General features: G+C 33.2%; 2 protein-coding genes across 27 annotated transcripts; one reads left to right on the top strand and one right to left on the bottom strand.

Annotated features, from left to right (window-relative positions):
* Positions 1 to 10101: 10101 nt before the first annotated feature.
* On the bottom strand, positions 10102 to 18847 carry LOC145558151 (uncharacterized). Its single transcript, XM_081619289.1, has 6 exons — positions 18688 to 18847; positions 18578 to 18609; positions 16277 to 16468; positions 10973 to 11023; positions 10465 to 10529; positions 10102 to 10375 (listed from the first exon to the last, which is right to left on the bottom strand). The coding sequence occupies exons 1-6, from the start codon at positions 18753 to 18755 to the stop codon at positions 10295 to 10297; spliced, it is 489 nt and encodes a 162-aa protein (XP_081475415.1). The 5' UTR covers positions 18756 to 18847; the 3' UTR covers positions 10102 to 10294.
* Positions 18848 to 19147: 300 nt separating this feature from the next.
* LOC145558152 (ACT domain-containing protein ACR2-like) lies at positions 19148 to 23463 on the top strand. Of its 26 annotated transcripts, none has more exons than XR_014092369.1 (7): positions 19148 to 19405; positions 19558 to 19743; positions 19849 to 19901; positions 20249 to 20288; positions 20550 to 20684; positions 20796 to 23012; positions 23103 to 23463. XR_014092369.1 is itself a non-coding variant. In XM_081619294.1 (6 exons), exons 2-5 carry the CDS (start codon positions 19634 to 19636, stop codon positions 20844 to 20846), a joined length of 348 nt encoding a protein of 115 aa, XP_081475420.1. In that variant the 5' UTR covers positions 19148 to 19405; positions 19583 to 19633; the 3' UTR covers positions 20847 to 23012; positions 23103 to 23463. The 26 variants fall into 26 exon arrangements, 7 of the variants coding, with proteins under 7 accessions (XP_081475420.1, XP_081475417.1, XP_081475419.1 ...); XR_014092371.1 differs by having other exon boundaries at positions 20573 to 20684; XR_014092372.1 differs by having other exon boundaries at positions 19852 to 19901.
* Positions 23464 to 23802: the final 339 nt, after the last annotated feature.

The following is a 23802-nucleotide window of genomic DNA, read 5'->3' on the forward strand; positions in this document are numbered from 1 at the left end:
AGTTAGGATTATCCGATTATGTAAAATGGGTCCTTTTAGTTTTTCAGAACAAAGAACTAGTAAACACTATTCTAATCATTTTCTAAAGAGTTTGGTTCGGAGTAAACACTTAAGGAAAGGTCATTTGTAGCTAGCTTTTTATTTTGGCATTTCGTTTTCCCACCTTTCATTTTGGAGTTCCCCAATAATGATTCCCCATCCAACCTCAAAGGCTCGAGGATTCCCTCATTCTCCTCAATAATGATTCCCCATCCAACCTCAAAGACTCGAGGATTCCCTCATTCTTCTACCTCTCAACTCCATTTTGGGGTGGGTGAGGTTAACTCTTAACGGAGCATGAATCTTTATAATTTGAACCCTGAAATCTAAACCCTAAACCCTTGAATTTCGTGAAGGAGGGTTATATCATGAAATTTAAGAAGCTTTTGTGAATGACTCCCTAAAATTTTTTATGACCTTAAAGTTATGGGGTTGCAAAATCAAGATTTTGATATGGGAACTCAATTTTAAGGGGTAAATGAATTTTGTTTTTCTCGAACTCTAAGAGATGGAGCTTTGTATGATGAAAACATAAGAGATTTTCGTGAATGAATCACTGTAAAATATTTTACGAATTAACAATTATGAGGTTGGAAAGTCTGGATTTCAGTTTAAATATTCAATTTTAAGGGAGAATTAAAATTTGTTTATTCAAATTTTGAGAAAGTGGGGCTATATATCTTAAAAATATAAGTAACTAACTTTTGTGAAAAATCACCTAAAATCTTTTACGTGCTTCAATTTATAGGATCGCAAAGTTTAGATTTTGATTTAGGACCTCATGAAGGTAAAATGAACTTTAATTATTTAGAAAAATTTCACCAAATGCCCCTGAGTTATGTTTTTATTCATCATATACCCATGAAAAATTTCAAATTCACGATATACTTATAAATTTTTTAAAATATGTCACCAAATACCACGTGGCAGATTGATTGGATTTTAAATAATTATTTAATTAATATAAAAAAGAAAAACCTAACCCACCACATCCAGCCCTAACCACCAACCACCACTCGCGCCGACGACCCAGCCAGCCACCTCACACCGACGACCCAACCCAGCCACCCCGAACCGGCGACCCAGTCTAGGCTTCCCTTAACCTCAAAACCCCTTTTCTCCCTCGAAAACTCGTCCCCTCCCTACCGTTGGCTTCCACATCCACCTCCTCGCGCACGCTGAACCTATATCGCCCCTGTAACACTCCAATAATTCTCCCTTTTCCAAACCACTTACTTTAAATAAAATAGTGGAGAACCATTGACATGTTACCGCCACGTGTTAAAACGTTAAGGCTTTATCAAAGTATTGCAGCGGAAAACCAAACATAAGTCTTTAAAATAATATAATTTAGAAAATCAATAAGTCAAAGATTACAAATTGGAACCATAAAGGCCCTTATTAAAACCAAACCAATATTCAAAATCCCAAAACATAATTAAAGTAGTAAAACATAAATAAGTTCAACACAAAGAACGAATACTGTCAATCACACCAATCCCTTGACAATGCGTATGTCAAATCACCGAACTTCACATCATCAAGCTAACCTGTGCAATACTGCTCCCCAATAATACAAGTGTAGTAATTGGATCATCACAGGGTCAATGAAAGGCGAAGGCCATGACCAAAAGAAAACACACAAAAGCACGCAATCAGCAAAGCAGAGTACATACAAGCTACAACGTACCAAGCCTAGCATGCTCAACTAATTAAAGTAAATAAACGTACAACTTGAATTCATTAATCAAGACTCCACACTTAAACAATTCAATTGACTCAACATACTTTCTAACCAATTATAAACACTCGACTCTTTATATTTGATTTAATTAATTTAGTTTGGAGTAAGCAATAGACGAGGTTGTCCAATCCACCAAATCATTTTGGTCCCAAATGACCATTTAAAATAAAAGTTTAGCGCGATGCAAGAATGGGCGCGACTTCAGTCTCACAAAGTTAGTCTAGGATCCCATCTAACTTTCATTATAAAATAAAAATGTAAATACCAAAAGAGAAGAGGACATGTTGATCAAACAAGCCTCGGAAAGCCACGGGCTACCACCGTGTACCCCAACCCATAATTGTCAATACTCTACAAGTGCACGCTTTCCAGAGTTTTATTGCTCATCCATGTTTCACTTTACGTGATTACAATTTTAATTAATAGCCGACTCAATCAAGAAGACCATACATAACAATCATACATCAATTCACTTTTAATCTTATTTAGGACAATGGTGATCACATCACAAGTTGACCTTTAATTCCATTAAACTTCCAAATTATTCAAAATTGTTGAACATAGTCAACCCACCTAGCCATTTCGGCTTAATCCACCTTTACTCAACATACTAACAAGTCATGATTGAGTAATAAATAAATAAATAAATAATAACTTTGTGGAATAATTAATAAATTCATTCCACTTAAACCATTCAATTCCAATACTTTAATAATCCAAATGTGGTTAACAAACCAATCCAATAAAATATGTTTGTATCAACATTCCATACAAACAATTAATCCAATATAATTCAACATGTTTGCATCCATAATTCCATACAAACATAATCAATTCACCAAAACATATCTCATAAACATAAGCACGTGAATTAAATCAATGTGTAACCAAACAATTTCCATCCAAGTGTTCCCTAATCATGAAACTAAGTTCTTTCCTTTTGGTACCTAAACATGATACTACTTATAACGAAGTAGACATGTACGTACCTGATATGTCTATTTTATATAGTGTTTTACCCCCGTCCCGTGGTCATTATTAGTAGTGTTTTTGGCTCTTTCGGGCCACTTTTATTACTAATTTGTGTGTTCTAGTGTTTTCGTAGTTTTAGTTATATTTTACAGGAAATTGCACTCTTGGAGCATTTTCCCGGGCCTTATTGGATCGACTACGGAAGCTAGAAGGACACGACCACTTTTGGAGCCCAAGATCGGTGAGAGCCGGTGACTAAGGGCTCGGTTATTTGGATCACGAGGCAATTGGACCATGTATTCGAGACCCGAGAGGAAATATGGATTGGGCCGAGAAATCTAGCCCAATCGAAGTCCAAGCCTTGAAGAAGAAGACCGGGCCCGATCGGGCAAGCATACGCCCGATCGGGCGGCTGCGCGCATGAGTGCCATGAAGGAAAGGCGCGCCCGATCGGGTGAGCGTAGGCTCGATCAGGCGCGGCACATTAGAGTGGGCGTTGTAAAAAAGGCGGGCCCGATCGGGCGCCCCTTCGCCCGATCGGGCGCGTGTTTTTCTAGAGTCTGATTAAGCTTAGTTTAATTCGTGTTTTAGGGGAAGTATATATACGTTTTGTACGGATTATTTACAGACTTTCTTTCTCTTAGACTTTCTCTCTCTACTTAGTATTTTCCTCTTTCTTAAATTCTCTCTAAACTCTTGTTCTTAATTCCTCCATTAATTCCAGATTTATTTTGGTACAATTTCTTCCCTTTTTAATTTCAGCTATTTTAATTGTTTTCTTGATTATGTTCTTATTTATTTATTTGATTGGTTTAGTTATGATGATTAGTGAGTAGTTTAATTCTAGGGTTTATGGGGATCCATAATTAATATGAAGGGATAGTTTGTTATTATTGATTGTTGATATTGCATGATAATTTCCTATTGAATTGTTTTAATTCTTTGCAATTAGATTATGAATCGAGCAGATGTAATTTGATTGTGAATGTTTAGCAATATTGAATTGATGAATCGAGCAGATGTTGATTTAATATTAAAGGCTATTTTTAATAGCAACTTAGGTCTAATAAATTGTGATAGCCTGTTAGATCTATGTTGGTTAATAAATTGCGAGAGCCTGTTAATCATGTTATTTGTGCATTGTTAATTATTAATTACTTCGTTCTATCCCGGAATATTAATTATTGGTGAACCTGTGACCCTAGGTTTCCTTATTATTGATTCTTTTCTCCCTAAACTCATTCTTCGTAGTATAGAATTCACTTTTAATATATTGGTAACTTAGATAATTTAGATTATATTAATTAATTAGAATTAAAAAGACCTGTTTCCCTGTGGAGTTCGACCCTACTTCCCTATCTACTTTAGTTAGTGATTTAGGTAATTATTTTTGATTAGGGGATACGACTTTACCCTGTCAGTACCTTGTATAAACAATCCTTTGTGCCACTTTTAATCACTTCTAGGGAATAATCACTTCCTAGAAAACAGCCAACAATTAATATTACTAACCCAAGTAATTTCCAACAATATAATATGATGAATAACCTCTTAAAACTTCAATAAAAACATATATTTATGCTTAATTAACTTTAAATATAATTAATTTTATTAATCAAACTCAAGAATAAAATTTTAAGCATAAAAAAACTTCGTTAAAAATCAAAAACTGCCCGAAAATCATATTTAGAGGCTGAATTTGGCCACGAGAGGGTGGTGATCACTACCAACTGTAGTGAGGCTTTCTTAAAACATTGTTTCCACATGGAAAACACTACTTTTTTGTCAAAATCGGATGAGTTCAGAACCTGATCGGGATTAATATTAACGAACCAAAATCTAAACATTAAAACACGAATTTACGTGTTCAAAATAATCTGGAATTAAGTTAAACTAATTAGTAGTATAATCACCAAAATTTCAAAACATCGTTACTATAAAAGCCCTAAATCAATTGTTCAAAAAAACCCTAAAATCATGATTTTCAATGATTAAAAACCCTAGGTTATTAAATTTACAAAATCTGAAAATTTTAACATTTATAAAATCTGATATTATAAAGTTTAATCATCAAAATACAATTTGATACCAATTAAATTAATTTCAAACAATAAAATTAAAACCCATAATCAATAATTATAATTACACAAATTAATAAAACAAAGGAGAAAGAAAATAAGACTAACCTTTTGTGTGGGGAAAGTTTTGGGGAGTATGGGGTATTTATAGGAGAGAGGGTAGTAGGGTAAGTAGGGATATTGGGCCTCATTAAATTAATGGGTCAATTAAGAAAGTAAACTGGGTTTGGTTTGTTTGTTGGACATAAATTATAGAAGGAAGGTTCATAAAAAGTTCTTTGTAATAAAATCGTTTATCAACCCCAAAAATAATTTGAAACTTTTGAAATTAAATCAGAAAAAAAAATACAAATAAATATTATGAATAAAAAATAATTTCATTAATAATATATTTAAAAAATACGGGGGATCACAGCCCCTCCCCATGCCATCTCCACCCCCCTCAACCACCATGTCGAAACCCGAAACCCAAAATTCAAAATTAAGGTTTCGATTTTGGGATTTTATGATTTCGGGTTGGTGTTTTCGGCCAAATTGGGCGAGGGAATTTGGATTGTCGGCGACGGGGTTTAAGGATGGTGGCTGGTTTTCAAAGGTTTTTACGGTTTAAGTGGTGGTGGTTTATACGGTTTAAGGGGGTTGAGGAGAGGCTTAGGGGAAGGGGCGGCGGTGCCGGCATAGTGGGGAAGGGAGTCTAGGCACCGGCGGCAAGGAGGCTGGCTGGGTGGCGGTGGTGGGAAGTGGTTTAGTGTCAGTAGAAGGTGGCTGGAGGTGATTTTTTTTTTTAAATTTATTTTAAAAGTTTTTTTAAAAAATAATTAACAAAATAAATTTAAATAACCAATAATGTGCCTCCACGTGGCATAATTAACGTTAATGATTAACGGAATTAACTTTCGTTGGTCATTAAGGGCATTTTGTGAAACTTGAGTGTATGTGGAATTTGAAATATTTATATATGGTGATTAAAAAAATTAAGGGTCTGTTCTCATTGACTGAACTGAATTGAATTGAATTGAATTGAACTGAACTGAACTGAACTGAAATGAATATTTATATGTAATCCCCCGTATTTTTAAATATTATATAAATGAAAATTTATTTTATTTATAATATTTATTTGTTATTTTTCATAATTTAATTTCAAAAGTTTCAAATTATTAATCTGGGTCGAAAATTATTTGAACAAATAATTTTATGCACCTTTATTCTAAAATTTATGTCCAATCAAACAAGCCTAACCCATTTGTAAACTTAATTGACCCATTATTTTTATGAGGCCCAATCTTCCTTTTTACCCTACAATACTTCTCTCCTATAAATACCCCATGAATCTCCAAAAATTTCCCACACAAAAAGGTTAGTCCTATTTTCATCCTCCTTTGTTTCATTATTTTGCTTAATGTTAATTTAATTGTTTTGGGTTTTGATTTTAGTATAAAGATTATATTTTTAGTATCAAATTATATTTTGATGGTATAAAGATTATAAATTTCAGATTGTATTTATGTTATAAATTTTCATATTTTATGAATTATAAACCTAGGGTTTCAATTTATTGAAAATCATGATTTTAGGGTTTTTTATGAACAATTGATTTAGGGCTTTTATAGTAATGATGTTTTGAAATTTTGGTGATTATAACTACTGATTAGTTTAACTTAATTCCAGATTATTTTGAACACGTAGATTCGTGTTTTAATTTTTAGATTTTCGTTCGTTAATATTAATCCCGTTTTAATCCCGATCAGATTCTGAACTCATCCGATTTTGATGAATAAATAGTGTTTTCCATGTGAAAATAACGTTTTAAAAAAGACTCATTACCTTTGGTAGTGAGCACCACCCTCTCATGGCCAAATTCAGCCTCTAAATATGATTTTCGGGCAGTTTTTGATTTTAACGAAGTTTTTTTTATACTTAAAATATTATCCTTGAGTTTGATTGATAAAATTAATTATGTTTAAAGTTAATTAAGCATAAATATATGTTTTTTTATTGAAGTTTTAAGTGCTCGAAATAGTTTCTAAGTACTACTTTTGATGTTTTATAAAGAGGGTTTAATCACCCACTAAAAAGGGAGATTATTAGGGGTTTTAAAATAATTTTTCAGATTTTTATTAAACTTTAAACTTGCTGTAATTTCATGTATAAGAGTGTATTTTAAGGTTTATATGAAGAAAATTTAAAGAACTATATATAAACCTTTAATTTTAACTAAAGAGAAGGTTTTAAAGTGTTGTTTAATTTGGATTTTGAAGGTTTTAAAAGTAAGTTAGTATTGCTGTAAATTTGATTGATTGGGTATTGATTGAGATGTTATTGTTTGGTTTAGGAGAGGAGTTTATTGAAGGTGATTTCTAGTTAGTAAAGTGGCATACCAATTCGTTTATTCAAGGTACGTACAAGTTACGAAACCTTGTTTGTAGGTGCATGTTTAAGGACGGATCGAGAACTTAGTATCATGTATAGGGATGACCGAGTTAAATTGTTTGGTTATACATTGTGAATTTCGTATGACGTGCACCATTTTATATTGCAAGAATTATTTGTGCTCTAATTATGCAAGGTGCGCTTAGAGGCAAAGGTATGTGATTTGTGGAATGATTTATTTATTACTCATTCATGATTATTCAAATAGGGTGAGTAACGGAAGAATTCAAGTCTTATAAGACGAGGTTAAGGTTTTAGGGTGCCTTATGCACTCAAGGTGTTTATACACCGAGGTAGTAAAGGAATAATTAATAAATGTTGCTTGTCACTAATAAATCAAGAATTGAAATTGGAAAGTTGTTTTACTTGATTGAATTGATATTGGATTGATCGTATTGTTTGTATATGAGTCATCACTAAGTCTAAACCTGTAAATCACGTAAAGTGCAAGATGGATGAGCAATAAAACTCTGGATTGGTGCACTTCTGGAGTAATGACAATCAGGGGTTGGGGTACACGGGGTATTAGCCGTGTACTTTTATCGAGGCCGTCTGATCTACGAGTCTCCTATTTCAAATATTTTTCAAAACTAGGAGTTAGATGAGATCTCATACTAACTACGGTCACGGAGTCGCGCCCGTGGTCGTTGGATGTTTATTGATATTTCCGAAAGGAGGCATGAAGTTTTTCTTTTATTGATGTTCCAAATGGAGCATGGGTTGGACAACCTTGTCTATTGCGTAATCCAATGAATAAAAATAATGATTTACATATTATTAATTAATGGAGTCTTAGTAATATAAATAGTTGAGTCATGTGCCGAGTCTATAAACTAATGATGCGTAATGGTTGATTATTAGTAGCATGTTAGGGATTTCTTTTATGTTTTGTAGCTTGTATGTACTCAGCTTTGCTGATTGCGTGCTTTTGTGTGTGTCTTTCTTTGGTCATGGCCTTCGGCTTTCAATGACCCTGTGACGATCTAATTTTTACACTTGTAATATTGGGGAGCAGATTAATCACAGGTTCTTACATACGCAGCATTCGCATCAGGGTTGTGGGATTTTGAGTAGAGAGTCGGTTATTATTCGCAGTTTATTTCTTTTTATAAGTTTGAATTTTATTTAAACTCTGGTTTTATTTATTTACTACTTTTGTGGGGTTTTGAATAAGGGTCTTAATGGTTCCAAGTTGTATGATTTAATTTGGTTTTGGTTATTGGTTTTGAAACTTATTTATAACTGAGTTAGTTTTTCCGCTGCTAATTTCTTATATAGCCTTAACATTTGAACACGTGGCGGTAGCACGCCATTAATTCTCTTGAATATTGTTTAGGGTCTTCACATGTTTAAAGAGAGGATTATTGGGGTGTTACATTATAAGTGAAGGAAATTAGGAGCTGAATTGAACTGAGCTGACTGAATTGAACTGAGCTGAACTGAACTGAACTGAATTTCAACGTAAGAGAACAGGCCCTAACTCAGGGCCATTTGGTGAAATTTTCGTTAATTTTTTTCTAATTTTGAGAAGATGAAACTCTAATTTCTCAAGAAAATATAAAAAACTTTCATCAAAGAGTCAACCTTAAACTTGTAGGAGCTTTAAAGTTATGGGTTGCAAATTTGATATTCCAATTTAGGACTTTAAATTTTAATGAAAAAAACAATTTTAGTTTTTTTCGAGTTCTGAGTAGACAAATCTTTATTTCATACAAAAATATAAGAAACTTTCGTAAAAGAATCACCCTAAAATGTCTTATGAGTCTAAAGTTTTGGGTTGCAAAGTTGAGATTTCGATTTAGGTTCTGAATTTTAAGGAAAAACATCAACTTTGTTTTTTTTACGAATTCTTAGAAATTAAGGGTTTATACCACAAAAACAATTAAAAAAAAAAAAATTTAAATTTTTTTTTTAAAAAAAACAAAAAAATAAAAACAAACCTTTTGAAATAATCAACCTAGCTAAAATCTTTTGCGAGTTTAAGTTAAGATTGAGGTCGCAAAATCAGGATTTCAAGTCAGCTTCTAATTTTTTAGGATACAATCAAATTGTTTTTTGCTTTCAAATTCTGAGAAGACAATGGTTTATAATTTATATTATGAAAATTTATGAAGCTTTTTGGAAAGAATCATCTTAAAATATCATACGAGTTAAAATATGAGGTCACAAACGCTTTGTTTGGATAAAAAAAAATAAGGAAACAAAAGAGGGGGAGGGAAATATGAGGAAGGGAAGGGGAAAGAAAGGGAGGGGGAGGTAAACTCCATTTCCCCTCCAATCTCTTCGATTTTGAAGGAATTATATTTATTAAAGAGAGGGAAAATAAATAGATCTCTCCCCCCTCCTTTCCCTTCCTTCCTACAATCCTTTACCTAAAAAAGAGAGTTTGTCCCCATCCCTTTCTCGTCTCTTTTTTCCTTCTATCCAAACAGTGAGAAAGGCAAAATTTCATTTAGGATCTCAATTTTTTGAAAAATATAATAATAAACATATACTTTTACGAATTTTGAGAAGATGGAGGCTTTATGTCATGTTTATATTATGGAATTTTTATTTAGTTTGCTTACCGGACAAGTAGTTAGATTTGTTTTTCATTCCCTCCGATATATATTAATCATATGAATTAAAGTTGAAATTGTTGTTCTAAAAATAAAAATAAAAAACAATTGCCATTATAGAGCTTTATTTGAAGGGAACATTGTTAAATTTTTATTTAGTTGTTAACTTGAGATCGTTGATCTTAAGATCAAACTTAGAAGGTGTTGCCTTCTAACACTAGCATTTGATTTTTCACTGTTGCCTTCTCGACTATCAATGAAAGTTTGAATTGTTCAATGATTCAAGAACATACTTAAATTGAAGATTATAAGGCCATAGACATATTTTACTAGAATTATTCCCATCAGGGGAATTTTGAAATCCCCTAAACCCTTCGGAATATAACATTTGTCAACAATACATAAGTCAGGTTAAAGATTTAAAATCACCAGATATTATGTTATATCATGACTAGCATCTCAAGAGCCATTTAGTTCATCAAGCTTGAACTATTATTATTGATAGCATGTTGAAGTTCCGCCATGAAATCCATTTGCGGAGGAGCCATTAACTGCCAGAATAAGGAAAAAAATTACATTAGCATTATGCCAGAGCAACTAAAGTTGGTGAACACAAACACATGCCATAATTAGCATAAACCTGATGGGGAAGTCTAAAGTTTCCCCAAGCTGATGCAGCACTTCCTGTGTACATGACTGGTCGTTCTGCAAGCAGATATATCAGAGAATCAAGATCTTTCAAGGTTTACGTAATATAAAACCTAAACTTATCATCAAACATGTTCTTACACTACAAGAAAAATGATCCAAACAATGATATAAGCTGCGTCTTATATATGGTATTACTATTATATCTCCTAAAATCAACAACAGCTTTGTATGATTTTTCTTAATAGCCTTTCAGAGTTTATGTTACTACTATTATTATACTTCCAAACATCAACGAGAATTAAAAAGTTGAAAGGGGCATGATTTACTACGAAGTCTAAATGTAGGGTGACCACAAATAAAATGGGATCCGAATTCTAAAACCTAATTTATACATCTGATTTTAAGTTAACCTCTAAAAGGTACAATTTTGAACCTTTTTTTTTCAAAAATCATTTTCCCCAAAAAAAGGGGAAGAGAAGAAGGTATCTATCACTCACCAGATAAATCTACAGTAGGATCACTATAGCAATGTATAGCTCCCTTCCAACCTGCAATATAGTACAGTCAGGATAGTTAGAATAGCAATTTCGGTCTGAAAGCATAAAGGAACAGAATATCAAAGCAACCATAATACATACTGACAAAGTCCTCAATGACTAGGGCAGAGTTTAACCCTTAGATCCTATACAATCAGTGTTGCAGATGCCTTCTCACTTTGTGTGCCAAGGACGGTAAAGGGAAGGATTACAATCCTAAATATAGCATATCCACTAGCCCAATTTATTTGACTCTTCATAAGCTAAAACAAATAGGAATTTATTTCTCTAAAGGCAAAATCCTGATTGAAAAAAAAAGTCTGTATCACATGAAAAAAAAAGTCAGTGTATCACTTGGAAAAAAAAAAAAAAAAAACAAAAAAACAAAAAAAAACAAAAAAAAAAAAAAAAACGGAGAGAGTTGCAATGAACAGGACAACCCTCCACAAGTCCACATAGTGGAGCAGCAATCATTAAGGGGGAAAAGACAAATGATTGTAATTTGAGTAAGCTAGGGTAGACAGGATCTCCTTGGAAGCATTTGGCCCGAATCTTATAAATATAAATAGATGAGAAAGGGCAAAAGAGAGTAGTTTGTGGCAGTAAGGGAAATGTAGAAATTGGTGACCTAATGTTATTGTTTTTGAGATTTGTGGCCGCAAGCCACTACTTGTAATTAATCTTTCTCAGTCAATCAATCAATCAAAAAAAAACCTCTCTTGATCCTCAGATCAAAATAAATATTAGTCTGCTTTAATTCTGTAGTCTGTGAACCAATATTAGTCTGCTCTATTTCAAAATGTTAGTCTACTTAATTTTATTGTCAGTAGTATTAATTTGTTACAAGAGTACATCTCACTTTGTATGCTAAGACCTTAGGCCACTGAAGAGAAGAATTTCAACCCTAGACATAGCATATCCACTGGCCCGATTTACTTGGCTCCTAGTATGCTAACACTACTCTGGGATCTAAATCAAGTTTCCTTCTCTCAAGGAAAAATACTTACTGATCTAATCATATGATGAAGCTGCTTGTCTGTATATGAATCAACATCCTAGATGTGTTATATTGTTTGACTGTTTAACAGAGACCAAAAGGTTTGCTGGCTCTGCATGTCCCTTTGTAAATGACAGAGACCAAAACTTGTCTATACATGGATCAACATCAACTATTGTCACAGAATAGGAAGGAAAATTAAAATTAAATAAAATTTATTGATTCAATAGTATATATCTAATCATGGAACTCTCAATATATATATATATATATATATATATATATATATATATATATATATATATATATATTTGATAAGTCGAAAACACATTAATAATCATCAAATGGCAGCAATGACAACAACAATTTAATTCTCTTTGATAAATTAATGTTTTAGACAAGTTTTTGTTCATTTGATTTAAATGCATAGAAAGATAATTAATAGTAATGCTTTAAACAAAAAGAAATTGTGAACTTCTTTCAAAAAAAAAAAAAATGTGAACTAGATTTAAACTGCAAGTTTATGAAAATGTCATAATGGCAAAGGTAAGACATGAGAGAGCATTACTGCTTTCATCAGTGGTTGGGTAATTTCTATCAAAATATGCTAAGGCAATTTTCGGACCAAAAATAGGAATGCCTTGTTGCCTTTTATGATGAAGCGCTAGTGTAAGTTGCACATGTGTTATCAAATAGATAATAGATACTAAGATAATAAATATTTATCATATTCAAATGACAACAATAATAAAATTAGAACACTGACTTTAATAAAATAAGAATCCAATTAAATTCACCCAAATAATAAGCCTATCAACGAATATCGATTAATTCATCACCCACTCATCCGGTCATAGCATGATTTTGAATAGTGATAAGAAGAAAATTCAACAATCAGCTTGAATATCAAATAAATAAGTGAAAGAACATCATCGGATTCCTTAGAATATTAAACCAACATACAACAATTGTAAGGTCAACAAATAAACATCATTTGCTTGGCTTCCTAAATGTACATGATATGATCATCATTTATATTCTACCAGAACAATCCAGGAAAGCAACTTGAAAAAGGAGTGGGGGAGAGAGAAAACTGGCACTCTGACAGTGATAAATACGCAGTAGCATAGGTCACATGCTGGTGACATAGTTGGCGATGATTGTAGTCAAAATGGAAGAAAACAAAGTTGGCAACAAGACAAGTAGCAAAGCACCGAAAGGCTTACTATGGATTAATTAGAGCAGAGAGAAGTCAATGAGAATCATTTTTGGTAGTTTCTGCAAAGGTATACCAGGCTGTCAGCCTGATAAGCAAACTTTGTGACATCACTCAAGCTTCAGGGTCAAAAGCAATGGATGGTGGTACGAAGAACATAGAAATATAGGGCAAAAATGGAGTAAACTGTAAACTTTCAAGGAGGTTTGCTGGGTTTTCTGGCTGTCAGCTTGACTAACAAACTTTGTGACATCACTCAAGCTTACAACAAATGGTGGTGTGAAAAGCATAGAGAGATATATTTATTGGCCAAAATAGGGGGAAAGTTTCAAGGAGGTTTGTTGATTTGCACTTTTAAAAATGGGGGTAGGGAGTCCATGGAGATATTGACATGAGTTAGCACACACGACACACTTGCAAACTCTCTAATTGTATCAAGCCTATAAGGAAGCTAAAATGATACTTTATCTCAAAACGAATCACACAGTAAATACATTACCATTCTAACTAGATGCACCACAAAACAACTATCGCAACATTTCTCCTTCACAACTTCTCCTACTGATCCAACATAACAACCCTTTGTCCCACAAAAACTTCTATATATTAACTTTATTTTCCACACTCCATTAAGCATTATAGTCCCATTATCTCTAACCTCTATTTAAAAACAATAAACAATACCCACTACCTACACTTTTTCTCTTATATTCAACAATCCCCGCCACTAATACCCCTAAGACCCTAAAAATCAAGTGCCCAAGATAAATGAAAAGTTTTTGTGAGATGGAAGGGAGAATGTAGCAATGGAGAAAAATCACGGAGTTCCTAAGGCACTTACAAAACCATACACCTAATACATGCCTCAGTTTCTAACTGTCAGCCGGTAAATTAAAAGGAAATTGAATGTATTTTCTTACAAAATTGTAAAGGTCGAAGAAGAGAAAGAAGCAAGAGCTCGTTTCAAAGACTGAAAACTCTTTTCCCAAAGGCTAGAGGAGCTAAAAGTAATTAATAAACCCAGAAGGGCTTGATCAAAACATAGATATAATGGCAACATGGAAGCAAGAAACCCAACCCTGAACCAACAATACTTTTGTCTTAAAGAAAAGTTGTTGAGATCAAAGGGATCTTAGATGAGACAAAGGATGACCAAATATGACTTATATGGAAAATGTTTAGAAGCACACAAAGAAGATGGGTTTGTAGGAGTATATAACATTGGACAAAAGGGAATGGAAGGGGAGGATAGCGAGTACAATAGATAAATAATTGGTTCATGTAACCGACCTCGTTATTGGGATTAAGGCTCTTATTGTTTGTTGCTTATTGTTCTTGTGTATGAGTGTATATGATTTGTAATTGAATTATTGCTCCTAAATCCAAGCAATCTAGGAGTACTTATATGATGAACTGACGTATGAAGTTTATGAGTAAACATTTAATACATAGGCTTAAAAGATTAATTATTATTATAATAATATTGCAAATTATATCATCAAATTTTAGAATATCAGAATTCTACAACTCAATCATACGATACGATTCTTAGTATCCTTATCGAACTAAAGTAGAATCTAATGATATTGGTCTCAACAATTAGGCTTTGTGTCCTCACCATATTATTTTAAGGGGGAAAAAAAATCATTCACCCACTCTTAGAAATCGATCTTCCATTATTTTTATCACCTCACTATAAAGCCCTCGAGTATAACGAAGTACATAAGCAATGTTAGGAAATTTAGGTTAGCAAAGAAATGTAGCACATAAGGCAATTTAAATTACTTATATATTCTCTTGCTATTTCATTTCATAGTCCTCGAGAATCTGAGAAATAAAGCAATATTTTCACTTTTCAATTGAGCTACTAGCTCATGAACAGTATTCAACTTGCTCATGTATTCTCTTGCTATTTCAGCAACAGTATTCACTCAATGAAAGATGACTATGCTTCCTATGCATTGACTTAAAGAACTAACCTTTCGTTTATTATCATATAACTTTAGTGAGGTTTTCTAAAAACAAAGTTCCTTACAAATAGGTAATACATATGTGAGTCCTTAGGTGATTATAAAAATGATCACATAACTTTCTAAGAAATTTGTTTAAAGACATAGATAATCAAATTCTATGACAATGAAGCTTAAATATACTTTCTAATTCTTAAAATTAATACTCCCTATCACTTTTCATCGGTGAGAATAATTAATTTCCACAAAACACACATTACGTGTAACGATAGACAACATGCCAAGTATGGCATTACGTGTGCTTCCTACAAAAACTAAACTTGTAAATATTACTCTAGTAGCATCTCAATCATCAAGTGAAACTTATCCAAAATTTCAATTTGTTTCTTCTTACCCATTATGCCCAACACGGATTCTTATTTATCTGTACATCCCCATAGCTATGTTGATTGGGTTCCAGGATATCTGATACGGGTTTTTGGTGCATATATGACTCATCAAGGCTCATAATGGCTTATAGTGGCTCGAACTGTTAGGACTTGGAGAGTCGGAGTCTGATCGAGTCTCATCATACCGTGCCATCTAACAAGGGAGAATCATTCCTTAGCCATGTCTCTTGGGTTCCTGATTGGCAATGGCTGTAGCAAGAGTTTGCATTGGTATAACTTTAATTCTTTATAATAATGTTTATAAATTCACTCCAAAAACTATTCTAAACTTCATATTAAAATTGGTATACACACACACACTAATGAAATATGATATTGTAAATATTACTCTAGTAGCATCTCAATCATCAAGTGAAACTTATCCAAAATTTCAATTTGTTTCTTCTTACCCATTATGCCCAACACGGATTCTTATTTATCTGTACATCCTTATGCAAAGATTAGTTTTCTTATCAATGTCCTTTTTCCCTTTCTTCAGAGTTTAGGACTACGAAAAGCTAAAGTAATAAAGATAATAAAAATGCTATAGCATACAGGTGCATTAGGCATAACCTCAAAGAACTAAATTATGCATGATAACAAACAGGATAAAGCAAGAATACAAAATATATGGAAACACATAAAGACACATACGTTCATGCAAAAGCTGAGAAGCTTCACTTCTACAACAACCATTTAGGGCTATCAACTTTGGACGATAACTCTCATATACACATTTGCTGCTCCCACTATCAGAATGATCTATACTCGAAGCACTCTGCAAACCAATGCCCAAGTTCTTATCCCCATCAGTTGAGTGGAGATTACTTGTTTTTTCAGATCGATCTGGAGCAAGAACAAGAAAATATAAAGCAAAAGAGTCAATTTAGCTTCTAACTTGAAACTAACAATAGAGATTTTAGTGACAAATATCATAAACCCAAACAAACAAAAAGACTAGCAATGGGTTATATGTTACACAAAGTATCATCTTTAACATCCATAGTTAGTTGTGGCAGAAGGTAGTACTCTATCCTGATGGGCATTACACTGAAGATCTTTCCATACTTCACAATGTCACTTTTTTATTTCTCGGAACAACAAATGATCCATCTTCAATACAAGGAAATTTCATCAATATGAAGGAAATAGAGAATAACCTTTGACTGCTGCTCTCTCAATCCAACCACCCCCTCTCACCATATATGTCTTCAGTTTAAGTAAAAAAATCAGAAATGTACAAATAGTAAGTCCTTAGGCTTGAAGGACACAAGGCGCAAAAGTCCTTGGAGATTGTAGATCAGGTACATATATTGATATATATGTACTACCTCTGTTTTCTAGAGTACTCACTAGCTACGCAAACCAAAGAAAAGTGAAAATGAGATCATGCATGTGGTTACTTTTGAAGAGGAGAGAGATAGAGAGTAAGAGATTTGTTATTAAAAAAATGGGGCCCCACAAAGTGAGACTGCGGATGATAAAAAAATGTAAAAATGACAAAAGCTAGATTTAATGAGAAAAAAAAAAAAAGAAAAAATCAATCCATGTCCATAAGATGGAACTAACTTTTTACAAAGGTCGTTAGGCCCGTCATGAACCTAGCGCAACTCTCTTCCTTTCCTTGAGACTGAGACCCGTGGTGAATGTCACAAACACTCCTCCTAAGGCCATGAAAGACGAGACCAAGTGAGCCTTGGTAAGAAGATCATACCTAACCTTATAACTCAAAACGAAGGGCAACCTAATAAATGTCCATTTGACCTATATAAACTCATCAAACTAGCCTAATAAAATTAATCCCATCCCAACTACACTTAGTAAAATTATTAACCCCATCCCAACTAGGGCAACTACCGAGGGTTATAATCGACTACCTATTTTTAATTTCGACTACCCTATTTTTTCAGCTTTTCTATCTATCTTTATTTGTTCAATACCAGCAATTTAGCTCCTTTGCTATTTTTTCAAGTTCATTTGTTTTTCTTTCAAGCTTGTACTACCAGTGTTTGAAAAAGCTCCGCAAGGAGATCAAGGGTGAGCGCTTATTTTGGTCTGGTGAGGCGTTTTGGGTTAGACGCACAAAAAACGCCTGAGGCGAACTTCAGCCAAAAAAATTTAACTACTCTTAGGTGCAACCGAACCCCTCTTGCTTCAATGCGCCTTGAGCTTTTTTATAAATTGCGTACTACTCTGTGGGTTCAAGTCTACCCAAAAATGATATGTTAAATGGGTCATGAAAAAAAATTAAAAATTTTGGGCTAACAAGGTCAACTTGAACCTAACCCGAAAATAAACAAATAGGGTTTAATTTCAGAAATTGAATCCAACAAGAGTCAACCTGATTAGAGTTGACACGAACACAGATTTGGCCTTACTACAACAACATGATTACCCATTTACCAGATCAAGGGTATACTAGTCAAACCCTGAAAACCTTCACTATCACCTACATATTCCTCCCTCCTAGTGATACTTTGTCTCTGGCATCTTGTAAGTATAGGTAGAAGTATCAGTGTGCAAAATAGTGTATGTAGCCTTTTAGTAATTAATAATTGATTCCTTGCCATTGAATTCCTTCAATTCTCTCTATTCCTTGCCAGTATTGTTATCAGAGTGTTTTATATTTACATGAATTGCGTTAGTCCTAATGACAATTAAGATGCATTAGTAAAGACATATGGGAACGACAATGCTAGAATTTAATGAAACAATGTTGGTAAATCTGTAAATGGTAACATTTTGAATTTGAGGATGCCGGTTATAGATCAAATCCAAAACTAGGTTTTTTACAGAAATGGTTAGGTTGATAGATACTCGCACATATACACTACACTTAGATGGCATCATCAGCAACAGCAACAAGCATTTTAATGTGATCTTTTTAATAAGAAATCCATGGACATCATTGAAAAAATAATTGGCATAGATCAAATAAGAAATTGCAAGAATTACCTCCAGATTTGCGCCGGTTGAGACTACGATTCCTGCATTCATATCGAAAATCAATCAACTTGATTCATAAACAAACGAGATAAAGAAGAAGCAGAAGATGATGATAATACCTCTGATTGGGAGGTGCATATCTCTTGATTGGAGCAGAAAGAGCGTTGTCGGGTGGGTTTTCCAGCATTATTATTTTCCGATTTCCCCCTCTTTCTCTTCCTTCCGCCGCCTCTCTGTAGAGTGTAGAGTGTAGATTGCCAGAAATAAGTCGCAAATTGGAGCCTCTATGTGTCTCGATTTTTCTTAAAAAAAAAAAAAAAATGTGTCTCGATTTTTCTTAAAAAAAAAAAAAATGTGTCTCGATTTTTTCAACTATGGAGAGTAATTTATTTTATTTTGACTAGGGTTTATAAAAAACGGAAAATCTATAATCTATCTATAACCCTTATAAACATGCAAAAGAATTTACTGTAGCTGGTGAATAGTACTTTGTGGTGCTATTACAGCCTTGCCTCCAAAATTAATGAATTGCCAATTTTGCCCCTTATTCCTTTTTGTTGATGCCTGCTGCTCTCCCACCGACTTTACTTGCCCCTTACTCTCTCACCGACTTCCTCACAAACTTCCTTCTCTTTCCTCCTTCTCATCTAAAAAAAAAAGCTCAGAATTCTTAATGGGAAACAAGGAGAGAGAAACCTAGAGAGAGAAAATATGTCCTCCTTCAACAATTTTGGCGATGAGCTCAAAACCACCGATCATCCTTGAAAAACCATGGCGTCGGGCTTCGATTCTTCTCAGTGTTTCAATTTCATCGGTTTTGGCGACGCGGTTGCTAAGGTTCATTTATCTTTCTTGTTCTAATTGGTTCAATACTTTGATGTTCATCCCCTTGATTAGATTTTACCTTTTATATGAAGGTTGTTTTATTTATTTCTGGGCTTTTCATGTAGTTTTTTTTATTGAATTTGATTTCAAATGGTTTCCTAAAGCAAAGTGTCCGGAGGAATGTTCCAGAAGAAACCAAGCAAGGAAGAAGCTCTGCCGCAGCTTTGATCCCACGGATTGATGTTCGAAGCATGGGTTGTTGCTATTCGGGTCACTCCTTATGTTCTTCAGTATTTATCCAGAAAGAGGAGATTACTTTGGATCTTTGATTCAACCCCACCAAAATTAAGGTATTAGTCTTATAAGTTTTCAAGATATTGACTTTATTTGATTATTAATTTCACTATTTTATGTTATATGGGTGTTTTAGATGTTAAAAATTTAATTTTTGCAAGGAGGAAGATGGGCCCAGGTTTGGTGGATTCGAGTTTCAGGTGAAGATACTCAGGTATTATCGCATGGTCGATATGTTATTTATTTTTTTGATTAATTTCTAGAATGTAATGATTTATTTATGATCTTTGTTGTGATTTGTGTGTTGTTGTTGATGTTTGTTTGTGTTTTGTGGAATTGATGGAATTTTAATTTGATTGATTGAGAAACAAGCTCAGTTGATGTTAGGATTTTTTTTTTGTCAAATCAGAGGTGTTTTTAGTAAATTGGTGAGAGTTTTGAGTGGTAAATAAATTGGTAAGCTCAGTGTTATGTTGTTCAAGAATTCAGTAATAATCAATTTGTGGAATTTGTTTTTGCATTGTTCAATTTCGAATTTCTATTATTTGGTTGCTCTTGTAGGTTTTGGCTTGGTACTTCTGAGAGTGCCACTATAATACAGGTAGGTATCCTTATATTTCCAGTCTTGGTTTATCTTTAAATGGATTATAATGTATCTTAAAAGAACTAGCTAAACATTTCCTAAACTGGAAATGCGGAATATGTCCCATTGTCCCAAAAGGATGCATTATAATTTAGCGTTTTGCTATTTTGGTTGTTGATCAAGAATATGTTTGTAAGCCTAGGAATATCACCTGTTATAATTTTGGAATATGTTTTGATGTTATACTATAGAGGACTAACAGTTTGATGTATCTGAAAGTTTAAACTTTCGGTCATATTCAGGTTAGCAGTGCGAGGCATGAAATTCTTTTCGAAACAATCCAAACCCTCCCCGATTTTATTTTCATATTGACTAGAGCTTATGTTTCAGGCGAAGATGGATGTTTCATGGATGGTGAGTAAATACCTAGCTTGTTTAATTAGCAATCAATTTTCAGGGTTTATGATGCCTTCTGAATATACTTCTGATTTACCAGTCTTTCATGTCATGGATGTGTATGTGCAGAAAATTCAAGGTGAAGGACTTATTGACCATTTATGCCATGCAAGATTCTAAACATTCAATTTTTGCTACAAATTTGCTTCTTAGGATTAATATAATGATAATCTGACCTTTTGCCATTTCTTAGTGTTGTAAGATATTATGATTCATTTATGGAAGTACTTTGGTGAAATCTGGAGTAAAAAAATATGTTTTATTACATTGTAATTTATCGAGTCAAATAATATAGACATAGTGGATCGTTGAGTCCATTCTCGTGTATTGATTTATTTTTCTTTAGAGAGCAAATAAGTAGGAGCTGAGTGGCATATGTTTTCTTATAAACTATTTCATGAATGCATTTTAAGAATATACCTTCCTATAACATTTTGATGTCAAATAATATTTTTGGGTGATTGTTTTCATAATTTGGTGATTGTTTTATCGTTGTGGATGCTAAATTATGATTCTTGACATGATTTGTGGGATTAGATTATGGTTTATGTGCTTATTTTCTATGTTTCTGTAATGCTTTATTCACTGGGTTTTGTTTAATATGCAAAAGGTTAGCAGTATGGTCCTGGTTGGACCAACTACAGTATGATCTTCAAACTAACTTGCTAAACAGCTACATCAAATAAAGTTAATTGAGCTTAATCCTCCGAATGGTTTGTGGACCTATATTCAATTGCCTGATGTATTCAATGGCCTGATGTATTTGAGTTTGCTCTCACTGTAATGTTTTTTTGGGCTTTAAACACAAAACATCTGTGCAGTTATATATATGAAACAAACTGTATAGGTTCATGTTAAGGTTTCTTGAAGCCTTTATATCTTTGAAATCCCCTTCCTATTTAAACTCTTTTAAATCCCAACTTTATGGATTCCTAACTATTTTGCATTCTCTTTTGCCCTCCTTTTATCTTTCTCTGCAAATCGATGATGGTCATATGCTATCATTTGCATATTTTGCTGTTAAACCAAATTAATGGCAGAACATGGTACTGATCTTATATTGTGAAAATAAAAAAGTTCTTGTGATGTGCATGTTTAATTGAAATATTTAAGAATATTAGTTTACTACTTCTAGAATTACTTCTTGGTTTCTCTATACATGACTCATTATGCCTGATTGGAAGAGCCCTCCTCAGCTTCTTCTTTCTTAGGAGTGCTCATAATAGGCTCAGCAGAAGTTTCAGCAAACTTGGTGACAGGAACAACATGATATAGACTTCAGATTATCAACAGGAAGTGCAAAAAATATAGCTTTATTCTATAGTTTTCTGCAACATGATAATAACTAAGGTGATGCTAAATTGGAAAAAAAAAAGAAGTTTAAATCACAGACATATTCTTTAATTATGTGTTAGCCCAGTATTGATTATTATAGTTTAGGTGTTAGTTTTTCCTCAATATTGGATTACTGGGAGGCAATTCAAGTTCATTGACTATTACTATAGTTTTATGACATATTCATTGATCTAACAATCCTATTTTAAATTCATTGTCAAATCACTTTACAACAAATACTTTGAGGAAAAACTAACACCTATATTTATAGGTCATCAAATATTACTAGTTACAATTAACAAGTTTTTGATGGTCCTTTATTAAATTCATACATAGTTTTCTTTTAGTCACCACCTTTTGGACGAGCTTTGAATAACTTAGTGTATGAGCTAGCAAATTTGCTATAGAATACTTTAATTTAAGTAAACCAACCTAAATTTTATAGGCGAATAAGTTTTAAATGCTTAGTTTAAATATTTGCATACATCCTACTAACTTGATACATAAGGCTTCAGATCCCTTTTGCTTTGTGTTTGGGTTGATGAATTGGAGGGAAGAGCCTGGGGAGATAATAAAGGCAATAGATATGTATTGCATTCTCTCTTTTGATTATTAAAAAGGGAGGGTAATTTAAGGCGTTCATTTTTCTGACATATGATACACCAAGCTACTCACAAGCGCAAGCCAGGAAGTTATGGGATAGACTTTGTGAGTTAGCTTAAGCTACACATAAACATCATAAAGGCCGAGTCTATGTTATATCAGATTTGGTTTATTTCTTTGCATTGTTTTCTGATGTGTATGTAGGTTAGTGTATTTTTTCATTATATTGTGCCTTGTGTATATAAGTCTAGGCCATTCTTTGCCCCATCACTCTATACCAAATTAAGTGTATAAGCTTTAATATGGGTGACATTCAGAATGCTCCTCTTTCACAAGAGGAAACTACTTGTAGGTCTCTTTTGTATGAACTTTGGGTATAATACAAGCTAACTGTTTATCGTGTTTTCATCCGTGATTAGCTCTAATTTTTTTATTCAGATACTTTTGGGATAAAGTAGGCAAGGCTGAAATGTCTAGGGCCAAGATGTTACTTGAACTTGAGCTTGAGCTTGAGCTTGAACAAGAATGCATAGAAGTATACACGAGAAAAGTTGATGTGGCTAACCACTCTAGAGCTCAGCTACAACTGGCTATTGATGATTCAAAGGCAAAATTTGCAACCATCTATTCTGCAATTGGAGAACTTCCATTACATGTCAGCTGTCACCTACGTACCGTTGTTAAAACACATCTTAATGATCTATGAATCCATTGTGAAACTTTGTAGATTTTTAATGTAATTATGATGTATTCAGATTCATTTCTTTGATCAATTTCTATTAACATTTATTTATGTCAATTTCATATATAATTCAGATTTTGCAAAAGACCGAAAATCTAATGGAGGAAGAGATACATAAAAGAAAAGCAAACAGGAAAGATCAGTTTCTTAGGGTACTTGAACAAATTAAAATGTCCAATGGGTTTGAAATATACCCCATATACAAAGTTATTATAAATAGGAGTGTTAATTTTGTAATCATTAATTAGCTAATTACTAATGTCGTCATTAACAGTACGATGAATTTTGGAATCACTCATTATTGGCTCAGCTTGATTGCAATGAGACTTATTTACTTAAGCACAAGTTTAGGTATTGCTCCCTCAGTCTCAGGGTCTCATATTACATAGTTTGCAT

This window comes from Chenopodium album, chromosome 9 (assembly GCF_948465745.1).
Source record: "Chenopodium album chromosome 9, dcCheAlbu1.1, whole genome shotgun sequence".
NCBI classification, from domain to species: domain Eukaryota; kingdom Viridiplantae; phylum Streptophyta; class Magnoliopsida; order Caryophyllales; family Amaranthaceae; genus Chenopodium; species Chenopodium album.